Source organism: Plasmodium gaboni, chromosome 14 (genome assembly GCF_001602025.1).
Source record: "Plasmodium gaboni strain SY75 chromosome 14, whole genome shotgun sequence".
Classification (NCBI taxonomy): Eukaryota; Apicomplexa; class Aconoidasida; order Haemosporida; family Plasmodiidae; genus Plasmodium; species Plasmodium gaboni.
Genome location: NC_031494.1, coordinates 1,032,028 through 1,048,150, shown reverse-complemented (window position 1 = coordinate 1,048,150; position 16,123 = coordinate 1,032,028). Strand labels below are relative to the sequence as shown.

Genomic DNA, 16,123 nt, shown 5'->3' with positions numbered 1-16,123 from the left:
TACATTAATATATAAGTGTATGTACATTAATATATAAGTGTATGTACATTATAATATAAGCGTATATATATTAATATATAAGTGTATGTACATCCAAATATATAACCATATATAAATAAAAACGTACTGTCGATATATAACAAGGACGAGGTGCTTGTAATCGGAAGGAATAAAGAAATTTAATTTATTTAGGCAAAAGAGGAAGAGCAAAAAATTTAATTCATGCCCAGTTCCATAATCTATTCTCTTTTTATTTCCAATGGAATTCTTTAAATAATAAGATATTTGATAAGTATGTTCAGATATATTAGGTATGTTTGATTCTGATAAAGCATGAGGTAAGTACTCATCAATTTCTTTATAATATGCATCACAAAAATATTGAAATCCTTTATTACCAAATCGTGATGATTGATTTATAGGTGGACAAGAATCAATACACTTGTTCATATTTTTTATTAATTGAAAAATGTTATATACATTTTTTGATAATAATAAAAAGTTATCATTTATCATATCATTTTCATTACATAATTTAAAATCTTCTAAAGGTTTCATTTCAACACCGATAACTGATTTATTTAAATTTGTGATAAATTCAATTATATCATTATATATAGAACTTTTAGTAAATCTTATAATACTTTCATCGTTAAATATTTTATAACTCAAGTTATTTTCATCACCCATTTTTTAAAAATTAAATAAAACAAAAAAAAATAAAGCAAATAAATATGTAAATATTATATATATATAATATATGTATGGTATATATATATATATATATTATGTATGGTATATATATATATATTATGTATGGTATATATATATATATTATGTATGGTATATATATATATATTATGTAGGTATCTTTTTTTTATTGGTAAAAATATGTAATAATAATAAATAAATATAAATATATATATATATATATATATATATAATATATATATATATTTACATTTATATAGTATTACATATATTATTAAACTAAGGAATAAAAATTACATCAAAATATACAAAAGCCTTAGAGAAAAAAATACGTATTTCAATTTATATTTCGGTTTATATATTTTTATATATACATATTTTTGTTGTAAAAAAAAAAGTAACAGTTTTTAACATATATTATTATATATATATATTTAATAAAACACATTAAATTTTTTTTATTTTTTTTTTTAAACCGAATTTATTTTAAATACTCTATATAATTAATATATATATGTATTATATATATAACAATAAAGTATAGGAAGCGAAAAATATAAGCAAGTTAAAATAATTGTACTTATAAAAAAGGAAATATTATATAAATAAGTATATATTTTTATATTAATGTACTTCTTATAATGTGTACGTGATTATTTCTTATTTTATTTTTTTATGTTCATAACATAAATTTATAAACATTGATGTCATTTGATCAATGGGTTTTACAAAAAAGAAACGCTTGGAAACATTATATTTTGTCGTTTAAATATAATAAGAAAAAATCGAGAAAAAAAAAATATAACAAACCATATTGTGTATGTTATAATTAGATGGAATATTTAACAACTACTGTTTACAAATTAAAAAAATAAAAAAAAAATAATAAGGTCATTTTTAAATATTGGATTTTATTTATTTTATTATTTATTAAAAAATTTTGATATTTTCGATTGACTCCATTATATCTATATATTATAATACATATATAGATTATATAATTATAACAAATTTGAAAAAAAAAAAATAAAAATAAAAATAAAAACATATATATTATATATATATATATATATATATATGTTCTTTTTATAAATAACATGATGTATTTATGCATTTACATTATATTAATATTTTCTGAAACGAGATTACAAAAAAAAATTATTACCTGTTCAAATAAAAAATATTGTGTTAAAATATAAAGTAACATATATATAATGTAATATGTATTGTATAATATATTTATATTTATGTAATATGTGCTTTTTTTTTTTTTTTTTTTTTTTTTTATGAATTTATTTAAAAATTATATTTATAAACATATATTATATATAGGCATAAATAACACGAATGATGTACTGTACTATTTAAAATTTTCCAATTTATATTTTATGATTATTTTTTAAATAATTACTACTTAAGGTCATATTTATATATATACTTTTATATAATATTATTTGTCATTATAATAAAAAGTAATTATGTTTCGTTAAAAATTTTTAAAAAAAAACAAAAAATTTATAATATGTTATATTGTACCCTTTTGATATGCGAATAATATATTATTTTGCATATTTATGTTTTTTTTTTTAAAATTTTTTTTTTTTATATATATTTAAGAAAAAAAAAAAAAAAGTGAATGGATAATTTTATAGATGATGAAATAAATTTAATAGACGAGAATGAACCAATCTTAATAGATATACAAGACTTAATAAAATCGGGAAAGGTTTCAAAAAAGAAAGGAAATGGACAACACGTCGTTAAAAATTATAAAAAGAATGATGAAAAAGTAAATAAGTATAAAAGAAATGATTATGTCAATATAAATAATAAAATAAATAATTATAAAATTAATCATAATTATGAACATAATAATATTTATGAAAGTGAGATAGAGGATTATAACGATAAAGATTTTTTAATTTATAAAGATGGAAATATAAAAAAGAGAAAAGATATAAAATTGAAAGAATATTCAGAATATTCTATATTTTATTATAGTAACAATATATATAATAGTTTTAAAAATAATTATGAGAAAATCTTTGATAAATTAAAAAAAAAATATATATTAGGAAAAAAAAAAAAAAAAACAGATGATAAATTTATGTATTATTCAGAAAATTTATCTGATGATTTTTTTCATATTTTGGCTAGTCGTTTATATTATTCTAAAATTACTACTTATATATATTTTATGGTGATAATATTAAATCTTATTATTTTAATATATACAATTTTTACGAATGTTTTAAATAAATATGTTGTCTGTGCAGAAATATTTGTTATCTTTATGTTATTTATTGAAATATTTTTAAGATTATTAACTGAGGTGCTTAAAAAAAATTAAATAATAAATTAATACATACATGTATATATATATATATATAATTATGTTTGTGTGTGCGTATTTAAAAATTTTTTTCTTGTGAGAGCTTCCATCTATACTTCATCGCATTATGGTATTTGTAGTTACCTTTATATATGTCCAAAGGTTTACACATATTATATATATATATATATATATATATATATATTTATTTTATTTTTTAGGGCACATCATACTTTTATAATTTTGATGGTCTCTTCGATGTCACAGTGTCATTTATTTGCCTTTTACTTTTATTAAATAGTGGAGATTTTAAAATATTTTTTTTAGAAAATAAAATTGTTAAAACAAATAAAAAAGAAATAGAAGAAATAATATCACAAAGTCTAACAGTCTTAAGATTTTCTTTTCAATTATTTCGTACGATAACATTTTTTATGCATTATAAAAGGACAAAGGTATGCAAAATGTGTGACCATATATGTCAACTATTAATAATATGGATAAATAAAAATATATATATATATATATATATATATTTTATATTTTATATATTTGTATTTTTTTTTTTTTTTTTTTTTTTTTTTTTTTTTTTTTTTTTTTAGTTACCAACAGATAATATTGATTTTTCCTTGTTAAATTTACCGAGAGATGATATTTGAATATAGTGATGACGAATTTTTTTTTTTTTTTAAAGTAAACAAAACAAAAAAAAAAAAAAAATAAAAAATAAAAATTAAAAGATGAATGGATGGATGGATGAATAAAAACAATAAAAATTAAGAACATATACAAATAAAAAAAAAAAAAAAAAAATGTAGACAATAAATAAATAAATATATATATATAAATAATTATATATATGTACAATATAATATGCCAGAAAAATAAGTTATATTTTTAGAATAATCATAAAAATTATAAATAAATAAATAAAACAAATAACGAATTAAAAATATATATTATTAGCAAATGAAAAGGATAAACGTATATACAATTTTGATATATGTTTATTTTTTTTTTATTTTTTTTTTTTTGTTGTTGTTTTGTTTTGTGTTATCTTGTCTTTTTTTTTAATTATTATTTATTTATATTTTAATTTTAATTTTAATTTTTTTTTTTTCATGTTTTTCTTTTTTTTACTTCTCTATAAACGAACTGATCCAATATGTCCATATTGTTAACACGCTTTTTATCTTCTTCATTATTATTATATGAAAAGGATTCTATAAAATTTAATTTTTTTTTTTTTTCTTCATAAAAATCATTTTTTTGTGTGTTACTTTCATTAATATTTAGATTTGTATGATCATACTTAGGAATATCATTTTCTTTTAAATTCATATTATTATGCACATTATTGATACTATGTTGATTTGTATATGTTACATGTTGATGTCTTTTAGTATATGTTTCTTCTTGTTGTTTTATATTTATTTTTCGTTTTGTATTTTCTTCTTCATGATTTTTTTCATGTAACCCAAGTGTTTGAATTTTATTGATAAATTTAAAATCATCATCATCATACAAGGCACTAAGATTATTCTTTACATCATTACCAGTATGTGTCATATTGATTGTGTGTTGATTATTATTATTTTCTAAGAAGGTAATATTATCATTTTTATTTTCATTATGGATTTTATTTATATGCTTATTCATATGTGTTACATTTTGAAGTACCCCTGTTTCGCTCTCATCATGTTTATAACAGAAATTTCCGAATAAATCATCAAGTTTTTTTTTAGGACTATTATTATTTATGACATTTATTAATAATACATCCGAATTATTATTATTACTATTATTATTACTATGATTATTATTATTAATATTATTATTATTATTATTATTATTATTGTTATATTTATAAGTATCATCTCCCATTTTGTTATCATCTAACACATTTGTATTTTTTCGATAGAATTCATTTTGTATAGAAGAATTATTTTCAATACTACTATTATAATTTGTAATAATACTATCATTTTTATTATATATATAATTATTATATGTTAGATTCTTCTCATTATTTATATCACTCATGCTTAATGTATTTTGATCAGTGATATTATTTTTATATTCAATAAATGTGTTTTTTTGAATATATCCATGTTGAGATGTAATATTATTATGTTCATATATTTTGTTATTATTATGAAGATCATATGTATGATCATTCATGTTTTTTTTATTTTCATACATATTAGTATTATTCTGACCCATTCTTGAAATGCCTTCATGATTATATTCTTCTTCTTGAGAAACAAAATGTTTACATTTACGTTCCAAACCTGTATGGTGTTCATAATTATAGGGTTCATTACTTTTACTTTCATATAGTCCATTTTTATTTTGATCATAATGATAAGAAGAAATTATATTCTCAAAATTTTTAAGTGTAGATGTTTTAGCACTTATGGGTAGTGGAGAATTGTTATGATTAGGATTATAAATATTTAAATTTATCATATCTGTTTTTAAATCATGTAATAAACAAAAGCCTCTAATACCTGATACGATTTTTTCTAGAAACGAATTTGGACATATAGGTGAAATATTATAGACATGTTTCCTAATTAATTCAACAGATGTTAATCTTTTATGACAAATATCTTTTAATGGTTGATCAGAAATTAATTGAAAAGGAGGTATATTTTGTTTTCTTGCTTCTAGCATTCTTGTTCTTAATAATATTTTCATAATAGAATCATTAATTTCTTCATCTGATAATTTCTTTTCTTCATTTGTATATCCATTTTCTTTCATAGGGAAATCATTTTTGTCTATATTAAAATATTCATATTTATTATTATTATTATTAATTTGAATATTATTATTCTTGTTATTTAGTTTTTGTTTCTGATTACTTTCTATATATCCATATTTATTTATATTATTTTTATGTGTTGTTTCATAATTATTATTTGTATTTTCATTATTATTATAAATATATTTTTTTTTATTGATCATAGAATTAGTATTTCCTTTTTCATCTCCTGATTCAATAGTTATATAATTTGAATTTTTATTGGCATTAAAGCATTTATCATATTCAACATCATCTTTATGGTTAAGATTGATATGTATATTATTATTATTTTTGTTGTGTTTAATTTTATTTGAGGTATGATTATCATCATATTTATAATCATCCAAATTATAAATATCATTATCATTATTATTATTATTATAATCATTATTTTTATATGCATATGCAAAATTAGAATATTTCGTTTCTTTATTATTATAAGTATCCTTTTTGTTTTTTTTATTTCTATTATTTGAATATTTTTGGGATGTATTTAAAAAGAATGGTAATGCTATAACATATTTCTCTTTACTATGTAAAAACTCTTGACCTTTATCTGTTATTCCTACACTTATATAACACATTTCTTTTCCAGTGTTTAAAGTTTCTTTTATAAATCTATCATTCCTTACAACTTTCATAAAGGATGACCACCAGTTTGTTGATTTATGTGCGCCTTTGCCATATTCTTTTATATTATGATAATTTTTTTTAATTATAGCAGCTTCTTTACTCTTCACCAATATTTTGCATATAGTAGATAATCCAGTCTTTCCTTTTAAGGAGGAGATACAATTTAAGAGTGTTTTTAGTTCATTGGTCAGATCAACAACATTATCAAAAATATATGATGAAAGTGAAGAATTGGATGATGATGAAATATAATAGCATGTAAGTGATTTTAAGCTTGTTTCTTTTTTAATATCATTATCGTTGAGGTGGTTCTTACTAATATATGCACAATTATTATTATTATTATTATCATAATAATTATTATAATTATTATTATAATTATTATTATAATTAATATTATGATCATTATTTATCTTATTCGTTTTGATTCCATATTTTTTTTTAATTAAATTTAGACAATATATACAATTATCACATTTTGCACATAAATATAAATCATATTTCTTTATATAATAACATATACCTTCATTACGTTTATCATTAAATATGTCAATATCATATGCTGTTAAAGGATCTTCATCAAAATATTCATATATTTTTTTTCTTCTACATGCAGTAGAATATGCATAATCAGATGCTTGTGTAAATATATGAACAATATGTTCTACTCTTTGAAAATTTGTTTCTATTAAATTATTGGCTGTATTTTCTCTTAAGATAATATTTTTTATTTTTGATTCATCATTAATATGAAAAAAAAGGATAGCTTCTGCATCACTATTATCTCTTCCTGCTCTTCCAACTTGTTGGACATATGCTTCTAATGATCTAGCAAAACCATAATGTATAATTCTTCTTATATCTGGTTTGTCAATACCCATACCAAATGCAACTGTAGCAACAATAATTTGTATTTCATCTTTTAAGAATTTTTCATGAGCTTGTTTTTTTTGATCATTTGTTAAATCAGCATGATACATTAATACTAATAATCCTTTTTCTTTTAGAAAAGAATAAATATGTTCACATTCTTTTTTGGAGTTAACATATATAAGTGTTGAATTATATGAACATATTTTTGAATTATCTATAAATTTTTTAGTTCTTTCTTTAGATTCTCTTAAAGGTATATCTAAAATATCTTTTAGGTCTTCATATATATCTGTTTTTTCTCGAACACTATAGAATAAATTTTTTTTATTTACACTACTTCTTTTTATTAAACAATTTTTTAAATCGAAATTTAAATTTTTTAGTATATCACTTTGAACATTCTTAGTACATGTAGCAGTTAAACACATGATAGGTATTTCTTTTAAAATAATTCTCAGTTCATTTAATTTTCTATAAGAAGGACGAAAATCATGTCCCCATTCCGACATACAATGTACTTCATCAATAGCAATAAGTAATATACGATTTTTTAATAAAATAAATAAATTTTTATTATTTAAAGCATATTCAGGACTACAATAAACAATTTTATAAATTCCATGTTTAATTTCATTTAATATTTTATTATTATTCATTTTTTGACCACTACCTAAAAAAACAGATGATATCTTTTTTCTATTCAAGTTATCAACTTGATCTTTCATTAAAGATATTAAAGGAGATATCACAACAGTAAACTTTTTTTTACAAACATCCATAAGAGATGGTATTTGATAACAAAGAGATTTGCCCATACCAGTTGCCATAACAATAAAACTATCTTTTTTATGAAACGTTGCATGTACAGCTTCCACTTGAAAATCTTTTAAATTCTTATAACCAAAATGTTTCTTCTGAGTTATCTCCATTTTCATTCTTAACTCTTCTAAAGTATAACTTACATCTCCTTTATCACTATCATCTGTTTTCTCATCCACATCTGAGCTTATCACTGGGCTCTTAACATTCAAAAATTTAAGCATCTTACAAAAAAAAAAATATATAAAACTTCAAACACACACACGTATAGAAATAAATATATAAATAAATATATAAATATATATATATATATATATATATATATATATATATTTATATTATATATGTTAGTTTTTTTTTTTTTTTTTTTTTTTTTTTGGGTTGGGGGGGAGAGGAAACAGAAAAATATTTCTACACTGTATACATGACGATATTTTTTACTGCATAAAATACGCATATATAATATAAAGATAATTATATATGCACAATATAAATTATATTTTTTTTTTATAATTAAAAAGAATTTTATAAGTTACAAATTAATTTTGACACATGGGAATATTTATATATACAAAAAGAAACTGGAAAAAAAAACTTTGTTCATGTTTCTTAAATATATATATATATATATAATTATATTGATAAAACAAACTCTCACAAAAAAAAAAAAAAAAAAAAAAATTTAAATGATATAAAAATGGATATGTAAATTTTTGCATATATAATTCATGTATAGAATAGGAATATATTAATTATATGTATGAAGAATAAAAAAAAATATATACATATATATATATATATATATAAATGCACTATAATATATATATAACAATATAATGTATATATATATTTTTTTTTTTTTTATGTGGTATTATATTATATTATATATAAATAATTTAAACATTTATATAATATCTTATACCATATTTTTATGTCTTCGAATATATATATAAACAATTTTTTTTTAAAGTATACTATTTTATGAGTATTTTTATAAATATATAAACAAATATAAAATGAAACTATAATATTTATATATATTATAATAATTGAACAATATTATTATATTTATAATTTTAATTTTTTTTCATTCGATTATGTTCCCTCTCCATATTTGAAAGAAACATTAAATTTTTATGTTACATAAAAATGGTTCAATAAATTATTATAATTTTTATATTTTCACATATATATATATATATATGTATATTATTGAGACAGGTTTTTTTTTTTTTTTTTTTTTTTTTTTTATTTTTTATAAATCGTTCTTTTAAAAGTATATTCAAAAAAAAAAAAAAAAAAAAAAAAAAAAAAAAAAAAAAAAAAAAAAAAAAAAAGGAATAATAAACACATAAATATGTACATATATATATATATATATAATTTTTGTAACTTGAAAAAATAAAATAATACATTATTATCGCTAAATCTATAAAATAATAATAATCATAAAAAAAAAAAAGAAAAAAAAAAAAACAATACTATATTTACATGTCTCCATTTATTCCCGTTTGAAGAAGTGTTAATTTATCTCCTAAACTAAGAGCGATACCCTATAAAAAATAAATAACAAAATAAATAAATATATAAATAAAAATATATATATATAATAATATAATCATTTTATTTGTTTCATTTGTTTCTTTTTATTTGTTTCTTTTTATTTGCTCTTACTTGTGTTCTGCTACGAACTCTTATGCTACCAGACAATTTTCCGTCGGCACTTTTTTGAACAGACAAGTTAGCTAGCGAATCCTCTCCAAATATACTTCTTGAAAATAAATTAACCGAGAAAAATGCCGAATTATTAACTAAACATTTTAAATCTTCCAAGGTTGAAATATAAGAAATATATATATCTATTGGACTTATGTTTACTTGGTTGGCATTGTTTTTTATTTCCATGTCGTAATATTCAAGTGGCATAAATCTCTCAACAATGGTCATATTTGTATTTTTTATAATAAGCTTGAGTAATTCAAAGGCATCCCTAAAAAATAAAATAAAATGAAAAAAAAAAATAAGCAGTTTGTTTAATATGAACAAGGATAATACATACATGTATATATATATACATATATATATTATATATATATATATTTTTTTTTTTTTTTTCATTTTTATTTTTATTACCTTATAGATGTGTGTATATTAATTTTATTTTCCCACTCAAATTCAGACCACATAATACGAAATAGATGTGAAGATATAAAAGAGGCGTTTATATAATCAGTCATATTTATATGTAATTCATTTAAAACAATATAATTTTTTTGATTATCATTTTTTCTTTCATAGAATACATATCCGAATATAATTCCTGCTTCTGTTGTATGTACTTTTACACTTATTTTAAATTTTTTTTTTTCATTAGGAGATAAATTAAATTCAGGTATTTTATCAATAGGTTTTAAATTTCCATGTGTTGATAAATTAATATAAATATTTTGTAAATAGACATTAGATTGATTATATACATAAATTTCTATTATTAAATTAACGTTTGATATAATTGGTAATGCTTCTATAAAAATATCATCATCTGTACCTGTTAATATTTGAGAATTATATAACTTGGCTAGAAATAATGAAGAATAATTATATTTTATAGATGGATATTGAAATTCATTTTCTTCAAATAACATATCATTATTTAATGTATATTTTAATTTTAATTTTTCTAAATTTTCATTTACACATACAGATGATGTTTCTTCATCTAACATATTTAATATATTTTTTTTTTCTTTTAATACTCTAAAATATATATCATCATCTACGTTAGCTTTTTCTCCTTGATCATTTAAAAATAAATCATTACTTACATATGGGCTTTTCTCAAATATGTTTTTATCACCACTAATATTTTTATCACCACTAATATTTTTATCACCACTAATATTTTTATCACCACTAATATTTTTATCACCACTAATATTTTTATCACCACTAATATTTTTATCACCATTAATATTTTTATCACCACTAATATTTTTATCTCCATCAATATTTTTATCACCATCAATATTATATGTGTTAAGGTTTGTTCTTTTCATATACTTATAATTCGAACCATATATACTACAATACTTCTCTTCTTCCTTTTCTAAAAATTTGTGATAATAATAATCTCCATCTATAAATATTTTTATCAACTTTTTATTTTGTTCATCTAATTCTTTTTTGTTACTTGTCAAATAAAAAAAAATTTTCAAGCATTGATTTATTCTTATAACGTTACTATCATATTCATATATATTAGTATCAGGTTTTGAATTTTTTTCTCCTATATATTTTATAATACTAGCCAAAATATAAATACACTTATTTCTATATTCATTAATATTATGTACTGTTATATTGTTATTTGAATTATTTGACATGACATTTTGATCCTTTGACACAACAGATGGTTCACCATCTAATTCATTATTCATAAGATTATCACCATTAATATTACCATTAGAATTATTTTCATTTCTTATTATTAGATCCTTCTTTTCTTTGTCTCCTTTTGAGCATACCATTTCATGAGGATTCCAAATAAAATCAAAAGAATCATTAAACTTTGATAATAATTTTAAATATAATTTTGTTAAACAAACACAAATAACTGACAAAAGTAAATCATCATTTTCATATAATATATTATATAGAAATGTATTTTCTTTATTTTTATTATTAGTTTTATTAGAAATATTTTGATTTTTTAAAAAGGCTTCAGTTGCATAAGTACCATCTTCTAATATAACTGTTTTAGTTTGTATATTTGAATTAGATAGATTAAAATTAAGATTTCCATTTTTTTTAAATCTTTCATTTTGTATTTTATTTATCATATCACTTTCTAAACTGTTATTTAATAAAGGAGATAAATTTTCATATAATTTATTCATAAAATTTATAATCATATTTTCATCATACATATATTGCCCTATAGCCCAAAAAAAAATTCTTAGGATTGTAGCTTTTTTAATATCAAATATTGAATCTATAATTTTTTCTAAAATATTACTCTGAAATTCATTATTCTTTACTAATTTACGTATACAAACAGCAGCTTCATAATTTATTTCTTTCTCATCATCATTTATATATATAAGTAGAAGGTCCACAATATGCAGGCATTCACTTGAATATATATTACAAATATGTTGTAAAGATTTTATAAGAATTTTTTTATAACTCTTAACTTCTTGATAGTTAGTTGACAAATTGTTCTTTCCAACATTATTATTGTTACTACTATTATTATTGTTACTACTATTATTATTGATACTATTATTAATATTATTATTATTATTATTATTATCTTTGATGTTGCTGTGATTTGTTGCACCACTATTGTTAGCCACATTCATGTTTGTATTATTATTATTATTTGTTGTTATATGTTTTGTATATACTATCTGATCATTCAATTTTAATAATTCTTTTTTTAAGACATTTAATATCAAGTGCACATTTCTCTTTGTCAACACATGCAATACTAAATTTAATATCTTAACTTTTATGTCACGTGAAGGAAAATTTAGAGCTCTTAATAAATCCATCGCATAATTTTCTAATATGTTCTTCCACTTACACATTATATAATACAACTTGTCAATAACAATTAATTTAATATTATTATCATGTTGATTTATTAATAATTTAATAAAACATTCACAAGCTGTTTTTATGCTTAAAGCAGATGTACTCATATACAATAAACAACATGCACCTTCATATAATACACTATAACTAACATTTTTATTAAGCATATTTAATAATATTCTAATTACATGATTTTTATATTGATTATAATTATTATCTTTTAATTTTGTCTTTTTAAAATTTATATCTTCACTTAATAAATTTAATTCATCATCCACTTTAAATTCATTTTTATGATATATATTATTATTATTATTGTTGCTATTGGGTGGATATTTATATGTATCAGTTATTTTGTTATTTTGTGAATACCTTTCATTGGATGTAATATTATGTATATTATTTATATTATTATTTATATTTATATTATTATTATCATTATGATCATTATCGTTGTCGTCCTCTTCCTCGTCTTCGTCGTCGTCTTTATCTTCATCATTTATTATCAAATAAGAGTCATCAAAAACATGAGGAATATATAACTTTTTAAATAAATGAATAACTTCTAATAAAATAACATCAGCTGTATCATATAATTGATCATTTAATGATAGAATATATTTTAGAGTTGTTAAAGGATCAATATCAGTTAGCATAGCCAATGCACTACGCTTTGTAGAAATATCACTTTCTAAGAATAAAATTTTTTCGACTTCTTTAACTGCATTTGGAATAATATCTATTCCATGATCTTTAATAATAGTATGTATACATGTGATAGCATTTTTTCTAACATAACTATGTCTATGACTTAAATTCTTTGTAATAGTTTCTATTAATGGGTCTAATATTTTCAGATATTTTATTTTACTTAATAACCTTAAAGTGGAACCTCGAACATATTCATTAGGAGATATTATATCATTTCTTAAAGCATTACATACAAGTATCATTTCTTCTTTTAAACTACCATCTGAATTACATTTATCAACAATTTCAAAAAATATATGACACATCTTTTTTAATCTATGATCTTTATGAGGAACAATATATCTAATAACACACATTAATAAATTCTCATATGACACTCCTTGGATTATATTAAATATTAAATTCTCCATTCCTTCAATTTTCTTATCGACATTTTGATTCTCTAACTTCTTTTGAATATCATTGTTAGTTGGCACCTCACAATTATCTGTACATATATAAAGAGTGCAATTATTATCGATCTCAAAGTTGCTCATCTTTTTTAAATATCTATCACTTTTTATATCTAATTAGCATATGACAAAATGTAAACGACCAATTATAAATACAAAAATATATATATATATATATTATATATATGTATGTATTTTATTTTATTTTATTTTATTTTATTTTATTTTTATATGCTTAATTTTTATCCAACAAAATTTAATATACATATATTATATATATATATTATTATATAATCTCAATATTTATTATATTATAGTACTAAAAAAAAAAAGTTGCTACAATTCAAAGAAAAGTTTATGAACGAACTTTTCCTCCTAAACATCAAGTTAAAAAAAAAAAAAAAAAAAAAAAAAAAAAATTATACAACATAAATAAAAATATACATATATATATATATATAATATATATAATATATATAATATATATCTTCTTTTTTGTTATATTTTAAAAATACTGCAATAAAAAATTAAAAATTCATATATTTCTTTAAAAAACATATATAATATATATATATAATTATATTTATTATATAATGTAAATATAAAATATTTTTAAATTATTTTTTATATTATTGATACTAATTATTTTAAATATATATATATATATAAAATATTTATTTAAAATAATATAATTTTATATTACATATTATATAATATATGTATTTAAAAAAAATATGTAATATATATATTTTAAAATACAGTGCATGTTAAATATTATAATATTATAATTAAATATATACATAATATATATATATATTATATATATATGTAAATATTTTTTTGTGAAGACTAAAAAGAAGGTACCAATATATAACAACATGTAAATTTTATCACAAAAAAAAAAAGAAATAAAATAATAATAAAAGATAAATATGATATATAAAATACATTTTTATGTATTCTTTATTATAAATAAATAAATAAATATATATATATATATATATATATATATATATGTATGTATGTATATTCTTGTAAGCACAAAATCCTTAATAATTATATGAATTTAAAATTTCTATTTTATTATTCTTCACCAAAAAAAAAAAAAAAAATAAATAAATAAATATAAATAAATAAATATAAATATAAATATATATATATATATATATACATATATATTATAAAAAGATAAAAGAATGAATAAATAAGTTATTTTACATAATTATATATATATATATATATATATGAATGTAACCTTTTCTTCATAAATATAAAAATGAGTATATATTTATAGGTGACTATATTATACACACATTTAAAAAAAATTATATATATATTATATATATATATTTATTTATTTATTTATGTGCATTAATTATTTTTATTATTATTTTTAATATGATAAAAAATGGTAAACTGTTAAGAATAAATTCCTTGAGAAAGTGTCTATGTTCGGATATTTTTTATTTTTTTTTTAAGAGTAATAATTATATTAATGATAATAAAAAATATAAGTTTGTTTCAAAAAGTCATTTTAGCAATGATGTTAGAATAAATAAAGAAAAGGAATTAAAAGTTGCTAAGCATTATAGAGAAGTATTTCATGATGGATCTGAAAAGAATTTTGAGAGTCATCCTTTTAATAGACGTTTTGCATATAGTAAGAAAAGTTTTTTTCCTATTGAATCTCGTAATTTACGTTCTTTAGGTTTAAATCGTCAGAAGAAAAAAAAAAGAGGAAGAGGTGATAAATGTCCAGGTAAAGGTATAAGAGATAAACATAAACATAGAAAATCTGGAAGACCAAATAGTCGAACATTTGAAAGTGGTCGTACTCCTTTATATAGAAGAATTCCCAAATGGCCAGAAGCCTGGTTAAGTAGACAAAAAAAAAATTATGATTGTTTAAATCTATCAAAGTTAAGATATTTTATTGAAAAAGGTAGATTAGATACACGCTTTGTAATAACACAAAGACATTTACATGATTCAAAATGTATTAAAGTAAAAAATGGAGTAAAACTTTTTAATATTAATGATTATCCTTTTCCATATAAAATAGATATTGAAGTCTCTCATGCTGATCAATCATCTATAGATGTTATAAAAAAAGTTGGAGGATCTGTTACTATTATTTATATGGAAAGAGTTAATTTAAGAGCACATATTAAACCATACAAATTCGAT

The 16,123-nt window shown here is 18.9% G+C and overlaps 5 protein-coding genes across 5 annotated transcripts in view; 2 read left to right on the top strand and 3 right to left on the bottom strand.

Annotated features, from left to right (window-relative positions):
* Positions 1-690, bottom strand: part of PGSY75_1430100 (serine/threonine protein phosphatase 2A activator) — a gene marked incomplete at both ends in the record, with an annotated part of 1,824 nt that extends 1,134 nt beyond the window's left edge. The window contains one exon of the mRNA XM_018787991.1: positions 128-690. Within this exon, the coding sequence (XP_018639363.1) occupies positions 128-690 (563 nt within the window). The remainder of the gene's footprint in view (positions 1-127) is intronic.
* Positions 691-2,347: 1,657 nt separating this feature from the next.
* Positions 2,348-3,702, top strand: PGSY75_1430000 (hypothetical protein; the record flags this gene model as incomplete). Its single annotated transcript, XM_018787990.1, has 3 exons — positions 2,348-3,043; positions 3,265-3,498; positions 3,646-3,702. 3 exons carry the CDS (start codon positions 2,348-2,350, stop codon positions 3,700-3,702), a joined length of 987 nt encoding a protein of 328 aa, XP_018639362.1.
* A 460-nt stretch (positions 3,703-4,162) lies between these two features.
* On the bottom strand, positions 4,163-8,401 carry PGSY75_1429900 (putative ATP-dependent DNA helicase; the record flags this gene model as incomplete). Its single annotated transcript, XM_018787989.1, has 1 exon — positions 4,163-8,401. One exon carries the CDS (start codon positions 8,399-8,401, stop codon positions 4,163-4,165), a length of 4,239 nt encoding a protein of 1,412 aa, XP_018639361.1.
* Positions 8,402-9,664: 1,263 nt separating this feature from the next.
* PGSY75_1429800 (putative coatamer beta subunit) lies at positions 9,665-14,020 on the bottom strand (the record flags this gene model as incomplete). The annotated part of the gene is made up of 3 exons (XM_018787988.1): positions 9,665-9,730; positions 9,852-10,167; positions 10,311-14,020. 3 exons carry the CDS (start codon positions 14,018-14,020, stop codon positions 9,665-9,667), a joined length of 4,092 nt encoding a protein of 1,363 aa, XP_018639360.1.
* A 1,314-nt stretch (positions 14,021-15,334) lies between these two features.
* The window catches only part of PGSY75_1429700 (putative mitochondrial ribosomal protein L15 precursor), a gene marked incomplete at both ends in the record, with an annotated part of 1,104 nt that continues 315 nt past the window's right edge, over positions 15,335-16,123 (top strand). Inside the window, one exon of the mRNA XM_018787987.1 lies at positions 15,335-16,123. This exon is cut by the window's right edge and continues 315 nt beyond it. Coding sequence (XP_018639359.1) covers positions 15,335-16,123 — 789 coding nt within the window.